Source organism: Colius striatus, chromosome 9, assembly GCF_028858725.1.
Source record: "Colius striatus isolate bColStr4 chromosome 9, bColStr4.1.hap1, whole genome shotgun sequence".
NCBI classification, from domain to species: domain Eukaryota; kingdom Metazoa; phylum Chordata; class Aves; order Coliiformes; family Coliidae; genus Colius; species Colius striatus.
In genome coordinates this window covers 20,780,261-20,806,228 of record NC_084767.1, presented here as the reverse complement: position 1 = coordinate 20,806,228, position 25,968 = coordinate 20,780,261, and the positions used below count along the sequence as shown (strand labels likewise).

Genomic DNA, 25,968 nt, shown 5'->3' with positions numbered 1-25,968 from the left:
CAGCATGTACTTGGGAAGCCAGGCTGTATAACAAACGTCCAAGCCAACTGGTCAGATACAGGGTAAGAAATCAACAGGTAGCCTATGCTACCACAGGCAGAAGCTGAGACATTTCAAAGTGGGAAAGCCAGTGCACAAGTCTGAAAAAAAATGCCCAGGCTGTTACAGTAAATGACTTTTATTTTTAAAAAAATGAAATAACCGTGAACATATTAACAGGCCTGCAGGTGGCACTACAGTACAGCTGGATATAAGGTAGATACATTTCCCCATGTACCCAGACAATGAAATCCATTGCATCAATGCTGACATTAGTAAATTCTGAATACAGTTCTATCAAGCAGGAATATTTTACTTAAAATAGTTCTGGACAAAGTTGACACTGAAAGTTAACTTTTCCTTCACTTTGGAAAGGATAGATGTTTTCAGCTAGCACTGGTATTGGGTGAACTATTGCCTGCAGTCACCAGTGCAGGGAGAGATGTACAACATCTCCACATGAGAACAGAGTTCTCTTTTCACTTCTCATTCTGAGGAAGCTGGGTGGTGTAGGGAGAAGGAGGAAGATGGGTGAGGAATATGGGCAAGGGAGGTGGGGTGTCAATTTCTATTCACTCTCCTTTGGCTGTTTTTGTGCTATTTTGGACTGCTTTCTAAAAATCTCTTCTTGATTTAATAGAAAGGAAGACTAAACGTAATGTGCCCTTCCTTGAAAATCCAGGAACAGTTGTGGTACTTCAAAAATACTAAAAATATCTACTTTCATGAAATATTAAACTGTTTCACTACAAACCTAGTTTTTCACTAAATACACAAATCTCCTATTTCTTGACTCTCCTGGAGGAAAAAAAGTGGGTTCTCCCTTTATTTCTGCAACTCTACAGTGTATAGAGAAACGGCTACGAGAAGGGGAGTGCAGAGAATAGTTTTATTCTTTTCCTTGGCCTGTATCTCACATGGGAAGTTTGCTCAAATTTCTGCAGTTGGGCTACTGTTGGTCACTCTCCTTCAGCACCTTTAACTAAGTCTGCAGTAGGACAACCCACCTCCACCACATTCCTTCTAACTTCGTGGAGACTAACTAGGCATGAGGAAAAAAAACCATCCACACTCTTGATACCATTTCTAATCATAATATGCAGGAACGCCAAGTGGTTTCCACGTTCTTCCAATTTGCAAAAGGCCACAGGAAAGGGACACGGCACCTTTCGTTAGGATCTGGAATTCTGCATGTAACAGTGCGACCTTCCATTAGACCTTCGGTGTTGAGGCAGCGTAGAAAACAGTGGCTGAAGAGTGTGTGTAATACTGACCACACCAGCTCTTAGTGAGAAGCCTCTGCTCCTGCAGAGGCAGTCATGTGCAGTCCCTGTGTATACTGTGAGCAAAAGGCTTACTTCACAGGGCATTTGGAATTAGCAATTCCTACGACCTAGCTAGTTTGGATTCATGAGCTTTCAGTGTGCCAACAGCGTCTTTCACTGCATGGTATATAATGTTCTTCACCTGTAACAGGAAAAAAAATAAATCAACTTCTACAGACTAAGAAGGAGAACTTTACATACTCATGCAATCAACTCTGACAAATGAATCAATTATTATTGGCAAGCATATACGAAGTATATACTATCACTGCTTCAGGATATCGACAGCACAAACTTTAACTGTCACAATTAGATGACAGATGTTTTACAGACCTGCACTGATTTATTAACTAATTTTCTGGTCACCCAGCAACATATGTTTACTCATTTTAAGATGGAAGAGGTACACCATTAAGTCATGTTTATACTTTATTTTGAAAAAGTCCTCGTGACCCGAAGCCACCCACGGATTCACATGAATCAAATCCAGAAGGAATAAGAAAATCATATGGTTTAACCCTATTTAAATGAAAACAATGCAACAAATCATCCTGTTGTCTTTGTATGAAGGCCAGAAATTCTTCTAATTTGTGCATTTTCCAGAAAGGCAAGCAAGACTGGAGAGGAAAAATCCACTAGTGTTTACAGCAATCTGTTCCACACTTAACTATTTAACAATTAAAGCTCCATCGTGTTTCTGACCTGTTTATGTGAATTTGGTATCTAGGTATTGAATGGAACAGTTCTACTTCTAAGTGAGCAGCTTAACTGCACTTGCTCAACTGTCAAGCATCATCATGCTTTCTTGATGTACATACGATGTCAGTCTTTTGTGTCATTCATGCAACAGTTACTGTCTCTGTGTATTTTTTAATGTATATAAAAATGCAGAGATGGATGTTTATATAAAAATACTACAAAAACATATTAAAAATGTCTGTAAGGCACAAATATGACCAGTATTTCTTTTCACAGGAGTATTAAGTTCCACTTTGCCAGCAGTTACTTTTTTCCTTTTTTAAAACAATAAGCATTATTCATTTGCAATCTGTTCATTTACAGAAACATTTCTGTGTATGTACCACTAAAGCTGAAGAGGTACAGTGTTAGAAGCTGGATCCCCACAGCGACAGTTGACCCTACTTCAGCTTTCTTTGAAGATCCCGTGCAAATCCAGATTGAATTTTACACTCATTTTTTCACTGAGTTCTTTGAGAGAATTAACGTGGTAAGTTCAGACATTCTTGAGTGACACACTGAAGAATTGCAATATATATTGAGTAACTTTTGTAAGAATACTCATTCTGCAGATTTCCACCCTCCTTCATTTTACATGCATGAGATTACTACTACACAAAAAACGCTGACAACAAAAGTTGGAAACTAAACAGATACTAACTCTTCAGAAGCATACATAGATGAAATTAAAAGAAGTCCCCTACATTCTTCTCTCTGTGGAACTTACTGTCTTATATACAATGTACGACTTTCGTGCATAATTATTAAATAGTCACACTTCTTCAAACCAAAACACCTTTAATTTCCCTATTCGGGACTAATTTAGAATAACAAAATTGTTGAGGTTGGAAAAGACCTTTAAGATCATTAAGCCCAACCATAAACCTAATGCTGCCATGTCCACTACTAAACTATGTCCTCAATTTAGATGAGCAAGCCTTCACTTTATTGCCTCAAGGAATAGATACTTACCACATGACAACCTCAAACAAATTGTTACTTTTTCTTAAATTACTAGCCACACATTTCTAGTACTGAACAAAGCTGGCAAAATATACAATATAGTTAGTTACTACTGTCATAAAATGGTTACCTGCAGTTTATCCTCATGATTTGTATGAGTATTAGACAGATGCCTGAACTCCTGCGTCAGACGGAAGCAGTGCTTCACATGTTCTGGAGATACAAAATCTTCTGCCACCTTAATGCAGCTGTACAAATTATGGACCTAAAAAAACACCCATATCAAATGGAATTCCATATCAAGATGGAATGAACCATACAAAACTGAAAAAACCCCACCATGACGTATGTTATGTTCTTTCACCTTTATTTGTCAGAAACCGGAACTGGAACCTACTTGATCTCACACAGAATTATGCTTAATAGTAAAACCAGAACAAATGTTCCCTATTCTCACATGTAACTAGTGTTCTCTAAAGCAAGTTCTCTACACTTTCTTAGAATTCTGTTCCCATGACTGAAGTTTCACTACACAGATGTTTTCCCACCATCCACCCTAATATTTTTCCTTTAATTAATTCACAGTACTCTACACATTACTTTTACTAACGTAATGACTAAGAGCCAGTTCAAACAGTTCCTGTAAGACCTGCATACTCAGAAAAAAAGGAACCTATGTTGGCAATATTAATTAACAGTTATTTTGAAATCTCAGGTCTGTTGTGTCTCAAATTCAATCCTATTTGTCTGTAAGGCCTAGAGTTGGCATACTTACCTGATGGGGAGCACCTGCAGGAATGAACACAGCATCTCCAAGGAACTGCACTATTGCCCAGCCTTGTACACCATACTCATCATAGAGCCGCTTACGTAAGGTCTGGTCCAAGTACCAGCTTTGGTCATGAATAGGGTCATGATCTGGGGGATTTTCTTGGCCTTGTTCTTCTCCAACCTAGGGCCAAGAAAAGGGATGGAGTGGAGGGGGGAAACCATGACACATCGGACACATCACCTTGATACTGCTGGCTCAAAAAACCCCTCTGTACCAAAAACCAAACTATTTCAATTTAGGACTTTCACTAAACTCATTTAGGTCTTGTGACATATGCATTAGTATGAAGACTCTAGACCAGGCTGAAAACCTGTTAAGACAGTAACTATTGATATTGTCAAAGACTGCATTAGAAGACTTATACACTTGATGTTGATGGCAATTTGTATCCTTCAGTTGCTCTAAGTATACAGTCAAGGAATCTTGTAGGCTCAAGTCTCCTTTGTAACCAACGTACCTTCCGGAGAAGTTCCCGTATCTTCTCAGCATCTTTGGCAGCATAGATGTGCCATAATGCTCCAGGTTTTTCTCTTCCTTCATGGATTCGCTGCTTTGTTACATCATCAGCATCTCCCTCATCAATTGTTTTCAGAACCTCTGAAAGGGTAATTCAGATAGAAACAATATGATTACAAAGCTTCTGATTTTTGACATAGAGATGAGGCAGGAGCATTTTGAGCTCCGAAATCCAGTGACACTGCTGCTGCAACTGCTGCATCATACAGCACCCTTTCTAAGCATATCAAGCTTCATCTTAACAAAATTCAGGAAAGGTGTCAATTGACAGCTAATCACAAAGCTCAATCATGAATTTAAACTAAACTAATTATGATTATTCAGATACAAAGGCAAAAGAGTAACATCATTCTTTCTCCAGGGAGATACCTAAGTTCTAGCAAAACTCTACTGCTTCCACAGGTGGGAAGTAACGAGGCACTACTGCACTTTTAAGTATGTGCTACAGACATAACAAACTGCCTTGTATATCTCTGATACGTATCACAGATATGATTAGCTTAACCACACACAAAAGGTTTTTAATGGACAGAAAACAGCTTTCTTCAAACATTACCATCATCATGGGTCCCTTCCCCAACGGGAATCCCAACATACACCATGACATTAACAGCATCAGACACATCCAAGTGCAGGTTTGTGGTACCAACTCGTCTGTCTTCTGCAGTAATTAAGCCTGTAACAGCATAAAATAAAAACAAATTCTATTTAAGCTCTTACAGAAATAACCTGCCTGAAAGATCTTTCTAGAATGCTAACTTTACACAGCGATGAGAGCAGAAACCAATATCATGTGTGGCCTAAGTAAAAAGTTTACTGAGAACTAGAATTTTTATTTTACAGGAAAAATAAGTAGCAAATAAAGTTCATTCCAGTAATGAGAAAACAAGCATTTTAAAAATAAAGCCTGAACTTGTACAAAACAATTTTGTCTCCCAGGATCATTTATACAGTCTGTCGTAGGGAACTTAGCTTTCATAATACAAAGTTGGTACGCCTTCTTTGGCACCGTTTTCCTTTGCTTGGAGGTAAAAGAGAAACCCCAACTGCTGCATGTGGCATTAGCATCATCTTTTTTGCAGCAAGTCATTGGACTGTACAACTACAAGCCTCCAAAGGTTCGATATTTTCTTACGCTCAACTGTGAAATACATATGACCAGTTGAATTCACAGCAGTTAGTGTCCAACTCATCAATAACAATTCTGATAACAACCGAGTAAGGAAAACCACTTGCAGACTCTCATTTATACATTGGATATTAGATGATCTTACACCTCTCATGTGACTATGAGAACTGAGAAAGAGATTTCAAATGTTTGCGGCTTTATTCTTTCATCTTCTCATGTAACACATTCTTCTCTCTTCCCCTGACCCTTCAATAGCACTCTCTCATCTCCTCTAGCAAGCAATATGGGGGAAAATAGAATGTTTTTTAAAAAAATATTTGTACCAGCAAACACTAACCTAAGTATGACCACAAAACTACTTGTTATATTTTAGGGTCATCATTATCTTTAGCTTTTCTAACTAAAATATAAGCTTCTGGGGACAGGAACTCACCTCACTGTATAGTAGCTATCGTTACAGACCAGAAACAGGAGCTAATTTAGACAGTTTGCAACATGAATTTTTAAAAAAAACCCTGAAATACAAACCTGAGGAACCAAGCTTCACTCACAATTTTTCTGTCTTAATGCTTTAAAGCGCTTAGCACATGAAAGACTTTATCACACTACTGACAACTTTTTTCTGCCACATATTCAGAAAACAAAACCATATATTTACAACCAGAATACATTTACTGCAATAGAAGAGTTACTCTTATTCACCATAATGCTCCACCTTTTAATTTACCTGTAAAGCAGCAACCAGCATAAAGATACAGAACTGTTTCTGAAAACAGATCTAGCTATTTTTTTTTTCTTTTAAATTGAAATTAACTCTGACATTTTCCAGGAAGTGTAATACTTTCTTTATTGGGACCAAGACCTATCCAGGTTAACCTGCTTTAGCAGCAGGGATGGACTAGATCTGGAGAGGTCTCTTCCAGTCTCTACTATTCTGCATGATTCTGTGATCTAAGGAGGACTAAATAGTTGAGGGTTACATTCCATGCTCAAAAAAATACCATCAACCCTTCCCCCACAAACTCTGAGACAAAGAAAAAGAAAGATAAATTCAACAATGTGAATCCATTCTTTCCATTGTCAGCATAGCAATACAAAAGGACAAGTTAGCTGTCACTAATTACCTTGCTTCCTGCTGCACTCCTGAAAAAATATATGTATCTACAGCTTGATTATAAGATCTTTGGTGTACAGCCTTCTTCACTCAACGTGTCAAATAATATGTAAACCAAACACTGAACACTGATGAACACTGAATAAACTCAATTTACTGAAGTTCACAAACTGTTATTTTTTTTAACTTGCATTTGTGATGTCATACTGCTAAAAAACCCTCAGAATAACTCCACAAACACTTTCTCAGAACCACAGTACATTGGTTTACTCCACATTTGGTTACTGAGCTGAAACATTTTTTTAAAAAAGACAAAACAAAAAAACTTTCATGTTAACTGGTCAGTTGTTGCTGCAAGTGTATGATGATTGGAATGCAAAACCATAAAAAACCCTGCATCCCATTGTGTCAGCATTCAAAGAGAACTACAAAAGTTAAGTTAGTGAGTATATTCAGGAAATTAAATAATTCAAGCTGATATGACACACATTAATTGTTTATATATCTTCCACACGCTGCTATAATGACAGTCCTTTGAAAGTTTAATGCTGTACAGCCCCATTCAGGGTCTGAGTTCAGACAAAAGTTTCCTCCATTTGTGTGCTACTTACATGTTATATAACTACAGTATTAAGAGGACAAAACTACGCATTTCAGGTACATGTGCCCGAAATGCCTGTTTGCCTGTGGTGTTAGACATGGATGAAGAAAATGACAACTCTGGTCAGAAAAATGGAAAAAGACAGTGCTCTCAGATAAGCACCGAGTTTTGATTAATGTCACAACCTTGCATATGTCCTAAGTATAATCAACAGTCACAAAAATCAACATCTGTACAACTCTTCTCACATACCATAGGCATTGTACATTTTTGGACCCAAGTCAGGACGGACAAAGTAGCTTGGCAGCCTAGAAGCCAAATTCAGTCTGCCATCCCTCTTGGTATATTCAGGAAGAGGAAGATTTTCCATCAAGTCCTCAAACCTAGAGAGCAAAAACAGAACAAAGGCTTGTCTTCCTCCTGTAGTGCCTACATCAGTCCTGTAGGCATTGATAGTAAGGCTTCCTCACCTTGTAGGCATCATATCTCTGAAGTCCTCCCCTGGAGGCCAGTCTTTTAACTTCAATACCATTGGCTGACCATCTTCTGACCTGAGCCGTTCTGCAAGAAACAAATTAAGATTTCTCCATGTAATATCTCTTTACCACATCCTATCACCTTGTTTAAACTGCAAGTCTTCTGTAACAAGACCTCTTAATATTTTGTAACAAGACCTCTTCACCTGGCACAGCAAAATTAATCCTGATTTTCCTTTGGGCTTCCAAATACTATCATGATATGATCAAACAACAGTTGAACAATTAGAGACAGAGAGACCTCATTACCTACAGCAGAAGTTTGACAGATGTTGCACACTTGCTAAGTTTTAGAATAGCTTTTATTCAACTCTGAAAACAAGCCCTTCCAAAGCATTTTACCTTACCACTTTTATCTTTCAAGAGGAGTGGTGATTCTATAAAATTAAACACTAACCTGCATATAAAGCAAGGTACCATGGTACACCACACTCAAAAAAAGCTAAATGGCAGGATGCTACTGAAGACAACAGCCTTTAGTTCTTTTAATTCTTCTTTGCTAAAAGCACTCAAATTAGCAGGGTACCAAATTCAAACATTTGTTCTTCAAGAGTAGTATGTGAGTTGTAACTGGAGAGGGCTAGAAAGATGACATTACATACACAACAGTGGATGTACGATATGACAGCACTAACCACATCAACTGCCGTTTTACCTCGTTTCAATGGCTGAGAGTGTATATCTAGAAGTGGTTATGTGGGACAGCTTACAATATTCAGCATAACCTAGCATAATTTAGAGAGAAACAAAGTTCACCCTTCTAGCAGATTCCTCACAACTATACATGAAGCCATCAGTTGGAAACCAGGGTGTACTGCAAATCTGCCACCTTCACATCCCCTTTTCCCCAGAAAGTAACACCCTTCATGACTTTCTACCTTACCAAGGACTGTCAGCCAAACAAAAAGCAACTGGTCTTACACAAACCTAGCAGAGTTGCTGACAGCACCAAGAGAGAAAACATATCTAAGAAACTAGGGCTTGGAGATCTGTGGATCACATATGTGTTATGTATCAACAGGCTACAGAAGACAGCCTTAGTTTACAACACAAAAAAATGTTACTGAAATTAAGAGTGATTTAAAGAAAACAAATTTTGATGAGCTACAGACTTTAGAGAGTCAAGTGGACTGAAAAGCTCAAGAACTTGAATTTAAAAAGATGTTTCAGAACTTCCCATATTCAAGACTTTGAACTCATCATGGATCTTTGTTCCAAACAAGGAGAAGAAACTTGCAGGAAGGCTATTCAGAAAGGACAGAGTGAAGAGCTACCTGGAGGAAAACATACAGATCTGACAACACAAAACTAACAAAATCCAGAAAACATCTATCAGCAAAGTCAGTCTAAGAGTGAACAAAATGAAAAAACTGAAACCTGTCTAAAGTCCACTTAGAACTCAAGCTATTGAGTAAGCAGCAAAAGACTAAAATTAACTACAGTATCACACAGATTATCTCAATACTACCTCCAAATTCCGTGGCTGATACTCATCTATTCAATAACTTAATGCAAGGGGAGAGGGGGAGCCAGTCACATATTTGATAAATCTAAAACTCATGTAATGCAAGGTCAGAGTCATTATATAATTTGCAAATAATTTTTATATGAGTTAATGTGTGAAATCACCTACACTGGGGACTGCACATGGCCACAAAACATTAAATAAAACGTATTTAAAACAAGCTACCAAAAGTGACCAGCTCTTACAACCCAGATCATTAACATTTCTCATATGAAGTGTGGTAAAGGCATTGCCTAAAAAAAAAGGCAGCAGTTGATTTTGCTCAAAGAAGCACATCTGTCTGGAGAGAAACTGCAAATAATATTTCTCAAAGATAAAACTTGTTCCATAGAAATTTATTATTGTCATGAATGACCCTAGCATAAAAGTGAACAGTTTTTGTGGCGTTTCCGAATTATCATTAATATACAGAAAGACCACACCATTTTATCCTCCAGGCCATTTATTTCTAAGTAATAACAGAACTAGTATGAAATTTAACAGTATAAAATACAAGACTCTGTACTTGGAACCATATAAAATTAAGGCAAAAGTTGTGAGCTTTTTGACTGGAAAATGACTAGGGAATCTATAATTTTGTCAGCTGTTGAGCAAACATTCCATTCAGTCAACCAGTAGTGCACCATTTCTGCTCTGTGCATACAGCAATAAAATAACAGAAAACATTTTTCACGCAATACTAAAATCAGCAACATTGCAATGAACCATTACAACTCTAACAACTCTAAGTATAAGACCACTCTGATCTAGGTATATACAAGCTGAAACAGAGAACTTTGCTTTTCAGAAGGTCTTTAATCTGACCAGGTACATCCCCAGGATTTTTAACTGGTTAGCTTCTATATCCCCTCTTGATAGAAGGTTCTCAAAGAACTCAAGCATTAACGTGTTATCACATGGGCTGTGCATACAGCACTGCTATTCATAATACATAAACTTGAATTTGTACTCACAGATGACCTGCCATAATAATAATTTGCAATGTCAAGTTTACTTTGCTGATGTATTCCACCAAGTCTGAGTTTTACCACCAAAAGTCTCAGTTTCTTTCAGCTCTGTAGGTTCCCTTCAGTTTTACAACAAAAGTTGAGGTTGGAAGGAGAGTAAGGGTAGTCAGATTACTTACTGTCTTAATAAGGGTAACTGGTTATTAATTTAACTGAGGAAATTTCAAAGAAAAGTAGTTTCTTTTGACACATGAAAGTAACACACACCAACATGCTGTAGTACAGATGAAGTGTTATTGGGCAGTCCTGCCCTAATCTTCACCCATGAAGTATTTTCTAAGGTGTGCTACATCTAAGGAGTAACAGTTTCCTTGGATGGGACTGAGAGCTAATTGGATTTTTTTTTTTTTGAGGAAATAGTTGGAAAAAGAGGAGTTGAAGGTAGCAAGACAGACTGCTCAGTTAAACTAGTCAGCCATACATATTACTTACTAGATATTATCTCAAAGCCATCCCAGAAGTCACGCACTTTCACGTCTGAAATTATGGCACAGTTCCTGCAGTTCACCAAATCTACATCTTGATCTCCAAATTCCAGGCTGAAAGCTTCTGGTTTCCAAAGCTCTGACTTCAACTTCTTATGGACACCAGATACCAGCACGGGCTGAGAATACAAAGATGAATGCTTACTCCACCATAACCAAATTTCTTACACATGCAGCCAAACCTTAAGAGCTGAGACTCCTGGCTATCATCACACAAAAAGATACCACAAATCTATTTGCATCCATGTCTGGTTTTTGTGCACCAAACAAATAACCAGAGCCAAAGCAAGCTTCAGTTCCAGGCCACGTGCAGTTACCTTAGAAGTGGTATTGTATTAGACTTACTAAGGCAAGTGTGTTAGGGCTATGTGGCAAGGTGTTGGCAGCAGAGGTTGGCTGGGATGAGGCTGGGAGCTGCCCCATGCTGGACATAGTTGGTTCCTCTTGGCTCCAAGAGACCCATCACTGAAAGCAGAGCCCATAACTGATGCTGGTGGCACCTCTGGGATAATAAGATAGGGTAAAAAAGAGCTCCAACAACTGCTGGGGTATTGGGGGACATGGGTGTATGAGGATGGGTGTATGGATGAGGGTTGGGATGGAAAGGAAGCAGGGAAGGAAGTGAGAGAAGCAACACTGCAGAAGCAACTGCAGATACCAAGGTCAGTGAAGGGGAAGGAGGAGGAGCTCCAGAGATTCCCTTGCAGCTTGTGGAAGAGACCAAGGTGAAAGCCAGTTGCCCCCTGCAGTCTGTGGAGAGCCCCACACTGCAGCAAAGGGAGATGCCCTGAAGGAGGCAGCAGCCCATGGAGCCTGTGCTGCCGCAGGCTCCGAGCAGGAACTGCAGCCCTTGGAGAGAAGCCCATGCAGGAGAGTTTTATGGAAGAAACTGCGGCCCACTGGGGACTCATGCTGGAGCAGCATGTTCCTGAGGTACTACAGTCCATGGAGAGGGCCCACACTGGAGCAGTTTGTGACAGATGGTATCCTGTGAGAGGATTCCACACTGAGGCAGTAGAAAAGCATGAGGAGAAAGGAGCAGCAGAGATGAACTGTTATCAACTGACCACTACTCTCATTATTTTCCATCTCCTCAGTGCTGCTCCAGGGGGCAAGGAGTTGGAAGAGTCAGGAACGAAGGAGTGAAGTTGAACCTTTAGGAAGGAGAAGTGGGTGGGAATGAGGCCTTTTTAGCTTTGCTCTCCACCATCCTGCTTTAATTTATTGTCAGTTAAAAATAAATTGCTTTTTCATAAGCTGAATCTGTTTTACCCATGACAGCAATTTCTAGCGATCTTTCTGTTTTTACCTTGACCCTCTTCCACCTTATTTTCTCCCCTGTCCTGGTAAGAAGGGGGAATGAGAGAGTGGTTGTGTAGAGATCTGGTCAATCTGCTTGTGGAAGCAGAGAGGGTATCGAGTCTCACTACGTCTCTTTTTTTAAGTCCAAATACAACTAACCACTAGAAACAGCATTTGCAGTAAAACCTTCTCATATGAAATTTTCATATTCTAATATGATTTTTTTAACTATTTCACACATTCTTTATGCATAATTGTGGATAATCATAAATTCCCTATTACAAACTAAGCAGCAGAAAGGTCACTGTTTTTTAAGATGTTCAGGCTCACCGTGTCTACATTCCACACTGAGATCTGAGCAGCCTCTCCTCATAAATGCTCAAGACATTTGCTCAGCTAACAATACTAAGAAAAGGTATACCTGACCATCTTTCCAACACTGGTCAGGACCCTGTCAGTTCAGCTCACCCTGCAATCTCTAGAGAGAGTTACAAGACTTGAAAGAAAAGTAAAACAGGGTATGAAATGAACTTGCACATGGACCATTCCAACCAAAGAACTCAGTTTAGTAACTTCTACCTATGTTCTCATGACAGTTCACATATCTGCAAGTTTGAATCATTTCCAAGCTGTGCCCTATACATTAATGATCTGAAGGTGGATCTTGGGTTTATTTACATTAAGAGCTCAGTACTACCCTGAGAAGCACAGATGCCCCTAGATGTTCTATCAGTACCAGCACGTTAGGCAAAGATACCTACAGAGCTATAGACAAGGAACTCTAAAGCTACATTGCTTAAAAACACTTCAGTAACTAATCACTGCTTCACCTGGATTGCCCAATAACCTCTATCAGGTCTAGTGTCCATTTTAGTTCCTGAGGAAAACCATTCAGAAAAGAATGGAAGAAAAAAATGACAATTTTGGGGATAACCAAAACAGCCTTGGTTTTCAAATATAAAGGAACATAACCTTTAAGTTCTATAAGGCAGCAATGAAACTTCAACTCCAGAAGAATGAGGTTTAAAAAACCAAAAAGGAGTTGTTTCTTTACTCCTGTCAACTCACAGGGAAAAAAAAAAACAGGGCAAAACCCCCCTCCAAACAGACAGAAACATTTAGATTAAAGGGGACCATCATCACACACATACACAAAAAAAACTTTTCTTGCTTTCAGGCTGAACTTCCTGGATTTCAGTTTGTGCCCATTGCCTCTTGTCCTGTCAGCAGGCATAGTTGAGAAGAGTCTATCTCTCTCTTTTCCTCATTCCTTCTCATCAGGTGTTTATACACATTGATAAGACTTCCTTCCCACACTCTCCTGAGCCTTCTCTAGGATCAACAGTCTCAGCCCTTTTAGCCTCTCTTCATATGAAAGATGTTCCACCAGTCCCTTAAACATCTTTGTGGCCCTCTGCTGGACTTGCTCCAGTAAGTCCGCATCTTTCCTGTACTGGGAAGCTCAGAATTGGATACAGTGTTCCAGGTGAGGCCTCTACCAGTGATGAGTAGAGAGGAAGGATCACCTCCCTTGGCCTGCTGACAATGCTTGTCCTAATGCAGCCCAGCATGCTGCTCTTGCCCTCCTTTTCTGTGAAGACACATTCTTGGTTCATGCTCACCTCCTTGTCCACTGGGACCCCAAGGTCCTTCCAGGCAAAACTACTTTCCAGCCAGTTGCCCCCTGCATATACTGCTGCAGGGTTATTCCTCCTGAGGTGCAGGACTTTATGTTTTCCCTTGCCTGAACATCACAAGATTCCTCTTGGTCCAATTCTCCAGCCTGTCCAGGTCCCTCAGAATAGCAGCACCATCATCTGATGTATCAGCCATTCCTCCTGGTTTTGTACCATCTGTAAACTTGCTGAGGGTGTATGAACCCTGCTGCATCTAAGTCATTATTGGGGATGTTAAATGGTACTCAATACAATACCGATCCTCTAGGGTACACCACTACTGACTGTAATCACAACCCTCTCAATATGGCATTTCAGTCAGTGTTAAATCCACTTATCTAGTTTATACTTCATTTGTCTGATGACATTAGGACAGTGTCAAAAGGTAAAACAAAAAACATCCAGTGACCTGCCATTATTGAAGCCAGTTACCTCATCACAGAAGGCTATGAGGCAGGTTAAGCATGATTCAACCAGCATTCCTGAGACCTTCTTCAGTACCATATTCCATAGGATTCTTCCAAGCAGACATCTGAAAAGGTGAAAGTCTGCACTCTCGAAACCCACGCTTGTGATCTTGCTTTTTCACTTTGCTCCCTCCTCAGGATCTTGAGATGAACCCCATCATCTGATAGCCACAGCAAAGCTGCCCCTTACCTTATCATCAACGACCAGCTCTCCCTGCCTGTAAGCCTGAGGTTCATCAGAGTGCCCTTGCCTAGCTGGCTCCTTGATCAGCTGTGTCAGCACACTGTTATCAATGCACTCCAGAAAGCTTCATGAGTGCTTGTAACCTGTTGTGTTGTTGTTCCAGCAGCTACTGAGGTGGCCCCATAAGACTCAGCAAATGTGAATATAGGGCATCCTATAGTTGCCTGAAGGACTCACCACTTTTTATTACCAGGAGGTTTGTAGCAGGTTATGTGCCACAATGTTGTCCACATTAGTCTACTTGCTAATCCTCTACCATAAACTCTCAAATGACTCATCATCCATTCCTGTGCTATTTTATGCATCCAAGATGCTCTGTCACATGAACAGCAATACTCCCTCATCTTCCTGGCCTGTTAATTTTCACCTGTCCTTCTTGAACAGTCTGTACCTATCCCTTGTCATGCTACAGTTGCATGAACTACCCCATCACTTCTCCATTACACCAGTGAGATTGTGGCCATGCAACTGCACACTAACTATTTCTGTTTGTTCCTTGAGTTGTATGCATTGATACAGACACTTCAGAAAGACATCTAGTCATGCTTATTTCCCAGAAATGTAGGTGAGCTTTCCTCACAATACTGTGATGTACACAGTTCCTTACTTACACTTATATGCCTGAGGTGGACATTTTTCATCCCTGTCTTCTTAAGAATGAGATTTGCCCCCCTCATATCACCACACATTGCTTGCTTGCCAGTCAAATCTACTAATTCCTTTCTTGATCTCTGGTCATAAGTCTCCCTTCCTCATCATTCCTGGCTTACAGCTCTTATAATCAGGTTGGCCATCCTGTTGGCAAAGATGCTTCCCCCCCGCCTTGGATCATATCTCTTCCAAGCAGTCTTCAATCCTCAAAAACATTTCCATGACTATGAACACCTATTGTCAAAACCAGCTGCACAAACAGTAGTTGATGTGCAGGTTCAGTCCAATCTTCCACCTCTCATCAGCAGGTTTAAGAAAACCACCTGGGCCCCACGGCCTTGACCACTTCTCCAAGAGATATATAGTCATTCTTGATACTGCCCAGGTCTCCCCAGTAGTATCATTTGTGCCAATACAGAAGAGGAGGAGAGGGGAAGCATTTAAGGGACTGAAAAGTCTTGGCAGTCCTCCTAGTATGCCTGAAATGTGAGGCTATGATAATCATCAAACCTCTACAAGATGATAGAGCAGATGCACTGATCTCAGGTTTAAATTTATTCCCTGATCCCAGCAGGAATTGTAACATTAAGGCTATGGAAAGACTTTAAATATACTCTAGAAAAATCTAGGGATCATGTATGAGAAGTAAAATAACAGTACCTTTCACAGGATGAACAGAAACTGCTGCCAGGTAGACCTTAACCTTAGGTAAACCAGTCATCTTCAGTCCAGGAAAATGGTAAACTTTGATTCCTGTTGTATTCACTCGACTAATTGAACATAATAATTTTAATAACCAAGCAAAAAAATCCCCCAAAAACAACCAACCAAAGAAAGAAAGAAAAAAATCTACTTAGCCTAGCAGAACTCTTCCAGGTATTAAGTATTTGTCATGGGAGAAAGAAAATGTTCTCTTTAGTGAAGAGCGCAGCTAGGGTTGCAAGGTAAAAGGATAGCAGACTTGGTTGGCAGACATTTCCTGACATGACTGCTCTCAGATTACAGGCAAAAAAACAAACAGAAACCTCTGACACCACTCCATATCTTCAGTATCTCAAAAAAAAAAAGAGAAAGCCTAGCATGAACATTCAGAAATAGAACAATTTGCTGTAGAATGAAAATCCTGACAGTTTCCCCAGATGAGAAACAATCATGTTCAGGAGAATAAAATGCTCTTGACGAACAGCTTCAGAAAGAAAGAATCCTATGGTCTTCAGTGAATTCTGGGATAAGACAGAGTTTAACTTATTTCTGACAATTTCTAAGACAAAAGAGTTGAAAAATAGTTTTTTCTGCATGATGCTGAAAGAGTGCCATTAGTTATCCAAACATTAGGAAAAAAGAATTTTCTCTTTTTACTATTTGGAAATCTACCATGGCCAAGATCTTCATAGGGCTCAGATCTGGTGTCCAGTGTGCATTTATTGTGCTGAGGAGCAGAGCCAAAAGGTTTACTACATCTAACCTTTTCCAGTTCACAAAATGGGAAGGTGGTTTGGGTGATTTTGGTTCAATGTTCTTTGACTTCACTTTTAAAAGTATTGCTGGGATGTACAGGAGTAAGTCAGCCAAGGGATAACTGTGACAGAGTACAATTCATTGATAGAATCTCTGAAGAATTCTGTTTAGAACAGCTTTGTCACCTGCTGGCGACACCCGCCTGGGTCATCTGCTCTTTCTTGAGCAGAAGTGAGAGAGGTTCAGTTAGATTGCTTCCCATATTTCAGCAGGAAAGTCGTGCAATGCCATTGGAAAATTCTTGAATGAGAAAAGGACTTGCCTAAGCCTGCTGCTATACAAGGGGTCCTCTGAATGACAAAGTCAGCCAAAAGTGTCAATAGCACATCTTGGAGCAAAGCCTAAAATAAGAGGGTCACAAACACTGTATGAGCATGATAGCTGTAGTCAGAGCCTCAACATGTGCACCAACCTGGGAGGCAATGCACACTGCAAGCTACACATCTGACAGAAGATCAGTAATGATATCTCTAGACTCTGTAAGGAGTCTCTCAGGATTCAAGACCAATCAAGAACCATGTAGCCACATGCAGCATCTTGCATCTGGTGATTAACTAGTCTCATTTGCAGAGAAACTGACAAGTACATCTTTTTTAAGGGTTCTCAAAATATTTACGAACCTCCTCAGAGACACAGTATTATTTGCTGACTGAGAGGGTTGAGAAAACTATCAGAGTATCCTAACAAGAAACTAAGGATTTCTTTGCTGAGTCAGGTATATGATTGACACCACAGGACTGCAAAAGAATCATCTGAAATCCTCCAATCAGAAGGGTTCAAAAAAAACCCAAACCAACCTCAAAAACAAAACAAAACAAAACCCCTCTACTCCAAAAAAAATCAGGACAAGAAGATAAGTGTAATTAGGGGAAAAGTTATCAACACAAACAGCAAGCTAAGTTTCTAGTCAGATAAGTGTGGGTGCACTGCACAATAGCCTCTTCCACCTATTAAGAGGTGGTGAGGAGAGTCAGAAACAGGAACTGCTAAACTCTGTGGTTGCTGCTGCCACAATCCTCTCCACAGTTCTCATGGCTACGTGCTAGTTATGCTTGTGCTCAGGTAGCCCACAGAACGTGCAGTCCCAGGGGACACACTAAACTTAACTGAAAAGTGCTCTGCTTTTGGTAGAAACAGATTCTGAGTATCAAAAGAGGAACATGCAGCCTGATCTGTTCCTTCACCACAGCTCAGCAGTCCACATACCTTTTGAGTAACCACAAAGTATGGAATGTGAGTGCCAAGGGCATTAGAACAATTACAGAACAGCTGTCAACAAGGACTTCTCCAGAAACTATGAGGGACAGAACTGTCTAGCAACAATGGTCTCAATTCTGAGTACTCAGTGAAAGTAATTAAGTCAGGAGTATTTGCAGAACCAAGTGCCAAGAACATAGTTTGAACACTGATGGACATCCTATTCTGTTAGAGCTATGGGTGCACTTACTCTGCAGCAGTAGCTACTCACTAGTTTTTTAAGATTCACCTTGTTTGATCAGGCCAACCTTAATAACTCACTGGAGAAGCCTACAGTGTAGGACTATGAATCAAGATCTGAAGAAGTGGCTATGCTGGCAGCAGATCTAAAGTCCAGTCTCCTGACTGGAGACCCAACTGGTGTATGATCGCTCAGACAATCCAGGACAGTGCTCAATACATGAGATGCTAAGTTCAAAATGATACTTGTGTTCACACAGGCTGCAGACTCAGAATGAGACACTGCACCAAGTACACCCAAATCTTCAGCAGAAAATCAGAAGTTACTGCATGCAGCACTTCAATCTTGTACATGCTGCAGCTAGAAGGAATGGACCTTTTACCAAAGCTATAAAGCATCAAGAATGGGGCAGATGCTAGTAAAAATGCATGCAGGAAATCATAGTGGATTCACTACTAGGCTGTAGTAAAGCAGATTCAGCACAAGCCACGCAACTAAAAAGGCTGTCACAGCAATCACCTTCATACTGGTAAGATGAGAAGAGCTCAGTGTGCAAGAGCACACAGACTCAAGTCAGTACAGCATGGAGTCAACAGGGCCACCGTGTCGCCTTTTTACAATGCTACAGTTGAAATCTTCATTATTCATACTCACTCATGAACAAGTGGCCAAAGTTTGAACAGACTCGTCAACAATCAAGATACAGGTTAAAATTTCAGGATCGTCATAAGCAGCAAGGGTTGGCTATTTGTCATCACCCACCTGGCCTTGTTTCCAGCACTCCCTGAAGATCTTCCAGTTGTTTTTGTTGCTAGGATCATGAAGGCAAAGGAGTCTACCATCACACAGCCAAGAGTGGGAGGTGTGTGGATCCAGCACATTTAAGCCCATTACCATTTCCTTCACCTCTCTCTGTGTATCAGCTAAATTAGTAGCTCGTTTTGTAGTATCAGACGTTTTCTTATTTTCCACCACAGAAGCAATGATATGGTCTAAGAAGTTAGGCAGGCTGGCTTTACCTTTGGCCCCCTAGAAGATAAAAATCCAGAGGTAAGTTTAGTCCTGCAACAGCATACATATTAATGCATATGTGCTCTCATTCAAATTTTAGTCACTGGCATCTTGCTTTCAGGAAAACACGCAACAGTAAACAAATCAGCTCAGAGACAGGCATGTATCTGGTTAGAACAGAAACAGCTATGGGACTGTTTTGTAACAGTAAAACTTCAAATAACCTGCTACAGGCTATCTAGAAAAATATTACAACAAATAACCATGGAACAGAAAACTTAAGTGATGTAAACTCTGCTACTTTAATGGCAAGATTGGTTCCTATTTGTCTTAATATCTGAATTCTATGTCCCCATTTTCCTCATTCTGTTAATAAGAAAATGACTTCAACTCTGGCACAGGTAACAAACACAGGAATACTAAGTAAACACTGACAGACAGAGAGGAGAAAGCACTTCCTGTCTGGACAGTGATAACAGAACCATTAGCAGACAGCCTCTCTGGCTTTGGCATCCATGCTCCTCAGGCAATGTTTAAAACTCCTCGAGGGATATTTAGAATTCAGAAGAGGTTAACAGCATAACCTTAAACTGTGTTTTTAACTTTTTCTTTTTTTAAAAAAGCCTGCCTATAGGCCTTGCCTATGGCAAGACACTAAATATATTACATGTGCTCAACAGAAGATAAACACTAACTGTATCAGCATGAACTGCAATGACAGCTATGTGAGGGAGCAGGAGTGTGACAAATTTCTGGTAGCAAAGAGCTTCTCATTCCAGCCAAAACAACCAATCATCACCCTCATCATCACCATCCTCCAAAAAAAAGAAACAAAACGAAACAATTCAAACTGAAACAAAACACCCTAAACCTACAAACCCACAACAAAAAAGGGCAATACAAGCTGAGTGAACAGTAATCACACGAAAAAAATATTACTGGTATAATTTTGCCATCTTCTTTAAAATTAAAATTCAGTAAGACTGACAATTATTTACCATATGCAGAACTCTCCATCTAAAACATAACACTACTCATAACTGAAGATATAAATTAAACAAAAAATATTCATGGTATGATAGAAGAGTCTAGGTCAGATGGAAGAAACAGAGATCATTTTGTATAAGTTTCTGTTGAAAACAAATAGAGTTACCCTGGGCTAAGTTGAACCAAACCTTAATTTCTCAGAGAAGGAGGTTACATCACTTCTCTGGGTAGCCTATTTAATTGCTTGAATGTAAAGTGAGAATACTGTCTTCTGTCTGGATAGAAATTCCCCTGAATTGCCTCTTGCCCTGTTACCATGCATCCTTGTATTCCCTTCTCTAGGATGAAGAAAATGAGTTTCTTCAACTTTTATTCACGTGTCAAGCTCTCCAATGTTTTAATGGCTCTCCACCAGATCCTCTCCAATTTTTCAATATCATTCTTCACATGGGGAAACCAAAATTGAAAACAGTGTTCAAGGTGGGGCATGTGCTCCAGCTGTATGCTTCCTGATGCAGCCCAGGACAGTTTGCCTTTGCAGCTGTAAGTGCACAATGCTGACTCGTGTCCTCCAGGACCCTGGGCTCTTTTCAGAAGGACTACACTCCTGCTAAATCAGACCCCAGCTGTACTGCTGGTTGGGATTCTATTAGTTTTCTACAGCTTGTCTTATGCAAGTAAAACTAGATGAGAGATATATTTTGTTCACACACATTCCATATGAAGCATCCAGGCATTCAAGTGGGGAGTTGGACCAAAGTTTCAAGTTCTTTAAAATCTAAGTTACTTTGTGAACACCAGAAATCAAGAAATACAAATAAAAGACATTATACAATAGATCTGACTCAATGTGGTGAGAGAATGCGTAGAGTTGCAGGGACAGGGATACAAGTTGAGACAGGTCCTCTCAAGCCTTGAAGGAACCAGTGATCACAATTTCTTCACCTGTACTCAGTAATGGGGAGTGGGGTGGGTTGTGTCATTGCATTCACTTTCCTGCAGAAGCAACATAATTGCCTGTACAGCCATATTACTCCCTCTACCAAAACCAAACCAACATGATTATTAATGTTCCATCCTTCCACACTCACACAGAAGAAAAAAAGTTCTGCTATAAGACAAGCTACTTCATTGTCTTCCTCACCCTACCTGCCTAAGCTTTTTGAGAAAAGTTTTCTCCAAGAAGAACTAAGATTTGATAAATTTGACAGAATCTAGCCTTCTCTTGAATGAAGTCCTTTTAAACTATTTCAAATATCACTGATTTGTTCAGGGTTTTTTAAGGTTATTTCCTCCAACAGATTAAAGAGAAGTAAAGTATCCTTATTCCAGAAAAAACATACAGAAATAGCAACTACACTTTAAATTCTTTAATTTGTATTGTATCTTTAATGCCTTTCAAGTATATATAATTTTTTTAAAGGACATGGTTATGCTTTTGCAATATTTTTAAAGATGTGGAAGTTAAAGCAAGTTTTTATAGGGATCCTGATTATCAATTGAAAAATTTAAAGGCTCTAATTAACTCACAATCTTGGTCTCTTGCAAAGAATAGCTCCTCCACAGCAGTAGTAAACCAAGCTACAAACTAACAATTAGCATCAAAATTCTCTATAATGAGAATGGTGGTGAATTTTCATGAGATATTGCCTTTATTTCAACATTTAAGAATAAGGTACTATAAAAATTATAAAACCATTTAGATAAAACTGTTAGATCATCATTAAATTCTTCTCTAGAAAAGATATCATTGAAGGAATACAAAATTATTTACCGTAGAAGCTGCAGAGAACACCGGAGGAAAAGGGATTCCTGTGTCTAATGGGACCTGAGGAAGCTTTCCTGGCCCTGCGTGTAACAGATCTCTGAGGCTGGAGCCTTCAGCTTTGTTGCTAGATGTCACTGGGCCCAACAAGAGGCTATTAAACAGCTTTGGGGTTAGTGGGGAAACCTTTGTACTGGAGTTGAAGGAATCCAATCCAAAGGGTGAATGAGATTCTTTATTAAGCACTGACCTCAGTGATCCTGATTCTGCAAGATAAATATCAACATTGGGAAAGAAAAAGAAAGAAGAAAAAAAAAGGCAAAGTTCAGATGATCACAAAGTTCTCTTAAATTATTTGCACTTGCATTAAATCGGATATTGACAGAATCTTGTGGTAAAGGTATATTATCACTGCATGTGTGATAACTCACAGTGAATGGGGCACCTCAACGAGAATCAAAGACATACACTTTGTGTGCTGTTAAGGTTTTGAATAGCACAGTATATCTGATCTGAAAGTGTTTGATAAACAAGAAACAACAGCTTTGTAATAGACTCGATTAAACACATTTTCTTCACTTTATGAATTAATGTTTCAATATTAAATATTTCAAATTTTAACTGTAGTTAAAATATTACTGTGACTCAGCCCTGCAAAACTAGTGAGAGTCGTGATCATTTAACAGTGACACAAAGTAGTTCCCGCTAGACATATGGACAGCAATAAATCTTGTGTTAGTCACGCTACCTCTGACAACTGGGAGGTGTATTCTGTAACCAGTTATTTCATATTGAGAATCACACTCAAATTACTGAGTATTAAGTTCTAAGCTTTTATCTGATCGTCCTCTTTCAAAATGGACTCTTCACATAACACACAAACCAGCTTTATTTACCTCAATAGTTATAAAGTGACAAAGCTGTATCTGAAATTAATTACTATCGTTTTCACATCAGGACATCAGCCATTTATTATTTAGAAAAAATATAAGAACCATCAATGAAATAAAATAGGAGTGAAAGGACAGCACTTTTATCTTCAGCTGTATAATCGTCTTTCCAGCTCTGCACATTCCTAAGCCAATAAAAGAGACTGGTTCTAAGAGGCAAAAGAAGAAAAATTATCACGTTCTTTATTTAGGCCTAGGTACTCTCACAAAGAATAGCAACCAAGCAGTACATTATCATTTATCTTTTAATTCCAACTCCAGAGGGAATATCTTCTGCTCACCTTTTGTTTCTTCCTTTGCTTTTTGCGTTGCTAAATCTGCAAGCCAGTGTAAGGCTGACGACGGAGCTGTTTCTGGACAAAGTGGTCTATTAGTTTTTATTTCAGCAGTGTTATTGTTTGGTAATGTCTCTGATTTTGTAGATTCTTCTGTCCTACTATCAGTTGCTTCAGATTTAGGAACAGTGTCCATTTCTAGTTGCCCCACTCCTGTTGTCCCTCCTCCAGTGGAAAAGGTGCTCTCATTTCCAGAGACCGATGCACTAGGATTTACAGTTGGAAGCTAAAACAAAAATACAAATAACTTCTAAATGTTGAAAAAAGGGGAGAGTTCAATGTGGGAGACATTTTAGTTATCCAATGCATTGGGTTTTGGTTGTTGGTTTTGCTTGTTCATTTAAGTGCACAGCAGAGTTACTTTATGTTGATGTAGCAAGCAGAATACAGGAGCTCTTCTCCATGTACATTGGTACCTTGCATTGTGGTGTGAATTTGTACCATGTCATCATTCAACACAACCCCAGGCTTTTTTATTTCTTTTTTTTTTTAAAGAAGGATTTTTTTGTGCCAACATTCAGGAACCATAGTAAAATGCAAACACTTGTAACAAGCTACTCATCGTGGTTTGTTTTACCACATAACATTAATATGATTGGCTTCCTACCTAACTTCTACGTAAGAGAATTAGCCCAAATATCTACTTGGTAAGTAACAGTCGGGGTACACAGCCCTGAAAAGAGTCTCAGAAGATTTTTGCTAGGCTAAAACACCTGGATTACGTATGGAGAAAATAAAGTTTGTGTTACACAACAGATTAGTCTAAAGAATGTAACATTTTAATAGATCTTAAAAAAGTAATGCCAAGGTAATTTCAGCCTCAAATCACATACCTGTGCTATTCCATTAGTGACAGCTGGTCTCAAGACAGATTTGTTCTGCCGGTTAATACAGGGACAGTTGGCTTTAATACCCCACTTGCCTCGTGCTGCATGAACCATGTCGCCAATATTGTAAAGCGCTGGAAATAGAAGTTTAAATCCTTAATATTACAGGTAAACAAATCTAAAAAGTTTTAACTACAATATATAACCAGAGGGGTGGGTTTTGTTATTTTTTTGTAGCATTGCTGTCAATTGTCTTAAAAATCATATGTTATAACAAGACACTTGTCCCTGAACAGCATGGAGAACTACGCTGACACTAGCTTCACAACATCGTTGAGAGACTGGCAAGGCTGGCAAATTCTACAGATCCTACAACTACTTCTACTATTCCACATTTGATCAAATCATACTGCAATAAGAGGCAATTTTGAACAGCCAAAAAAGATACTATATAACTCTTGGAGCAATGTTAAAAGGATCTGGAACGCATGTGGTGTTCTCCATCCTCCCAGTAAGAACAAGGTGTTGACAAACTGAAAAGGTGAATGCCTGGCTGCATGGCTGATAACATAGTCAAGACTTTGGTTTCCATGATCACAAATCTACTTTTGAGAAGCCAGGTCTCTTGGAAAGGTGAATCCTATCAGCTTCCAAGTGGGGCAAAAGAATCTTTGTCAACAAGCTGACCAGACTTACATGGAGAGCTTTAAACTAGATTTAGTGAGGGAAGGAGATTTGGAACCAACAGGGAAAAACTTGGGAAATGCATCAAAGAAATTTTGCGAGTTTCTCTCAAGAGATAACAAGGTTTAATGTCCCTCTACCTACCAGTATATACCTGCAGCTCAAACTAAAATATAAGAAGGAAATGCATAACCAGTAGAATCAAAGACACGTATCCTCAGAAGAATATAGGGACAACTGTTCGTATATGTAGGCATGGGATTTGGAAAGCTAAGATAAAGCTGGAGCTGAATTTGGCAAGGGATGCAACTAATAAGGGCTTTGACAGGTATGTTGTCCAGAAAAAGAAGATTGATGAATATGTACATGATACCCTCTCTCATTAAATTAGACAGGACAGAGAGAGACCTGGGAGTCCTGGTTGATAATAAACCAAAACATGAGCAGCAATGTGCCCTTGTGGCCAAGAAGGGCAATGGCATCCTGGGTTGCATCAAGAAGAATGTGGGCAGCAGTTCAAGGGAGGTTCTCCTTCCCCTCTATCCTGGTGAGGCCTCGTCTGGAGTCCTGGGCTCCCCAGCTCAAGAGGGACAGGGAATTTCTGGAGACAGTCCAGTGCAGAGCCACTAAGATGATTGGGAGACTGGAAAATCTTCCCGATGAGGAAAGGCTGCAGGAACTGGGGCTGTTTAGTCTGGAGAAGAGGAGACTGAGGGGCAATTTAATTAATGCATTCCTGTGTGACCTAGGTAGACCTGCTTTGGCAGGGGGGTTGGACTAGGTGACCTCTAAATGTCCCTTCCAACCCCTACCACTCTATGATTCTATGACAGCTGGTGACAGCTAAGATGGAAAAGGATAAGCTACTCAACAATTCCCACTCCTGCCTAGTTTTCAGTGGTATTCTTTCTTCCTACCTCACTCAAGCCTCTGAACTTAAAGCAGGGACTGGGAGACCAAAGTTTCTGCCATCATAGGAGAATCACAGAAGCACAGAATATTTCAAGTTGGAAGGGACTCATAAAGATCATGAAGTCCAACTCCCTGCTCCTCACAGGAGCAGCTAAATCTGAACTGTATGACTAAGCATTGTCCAGATGCTCCTTTAACTCTGACAAGCTTGGTGCTGTAACAGCTTCCCCGGGAAGCCTGTTCCACTGACTGACCACCCTCACTATCAGCGAAGAATCCTTTCCTGATGTCCACATTTGAAGAGCCACATCAACATCTCATGTCTAAACAGAAATCAGTAATAGGTGGTGTCTCTCTTACTGAGACCAATACTACTGAATATTTTCATCAA

The 25,968-nt window shown here is 39.6% G+C and overlaps 1 protein-coding gene across 3 annotated transcripts in view; it reads right to left on the bottom strand.

Moving 5' to 3' along the window:
- Positions 1-162: 162 nt before the first annotated feature.
- KDM3B (lysine demethylase 3B) overlaps positions 163-25,968 on the bottom strand; it is a 70,225-nt gene continuing 44,419 nt past the window's right edge. For 2 of the 3 annotated variants that reach the window (XM_062002074.1, XM_062002075.1), the window contains exons 13-24: positions 23,988-24,115; positions 23,101-23,380; positions 21,879-22,135; positions 18,869-19,135; positions 10,758-10,929; positions 7,728-7,818; positions 7,510-7,640; positions 4,970-5,089; positions 4,355-4,494; positions 3,841-4,017; positions 3,196-3,330; positions 163-1,506 (exon numbers count right to left, since the gene is read on the bottom strand). In XM_062002074.1, the coding sequence (XP_061858058.1) occupies positions 1,426-1,506; positions 3,196-3,330; positions 3,841-4,017; positions 4,355-4,494; positions 4,970-5,089; positions 7,510-7,640; positions 7,728-7,818; positions 10,758-10,929; positions 18,869-19,135; positions 21,879-22,135; positions 23,101-23,380; positions 23,988-24,115 (1,979 nt within the window). In that variant the 3' untranslated portion in view covers positions 163-1,425. Of the gene's footprint in view, positions 1,507-3,195; positions 3,331-3,840; positions 4,018-4,354; positions 4,495-4,969; positions 5,090-7,509; positions 7,641-7,727; positions 7,819-10,757; positions 10,930-18,868; positions 19,136-21,878; positions 22,136-23,100; positions 23,381-23,987; positions 24,116-25,968 lie in introns of those variants that run through there. The other variant, XR_009819237.1, reaches the window with a different exon arrangement.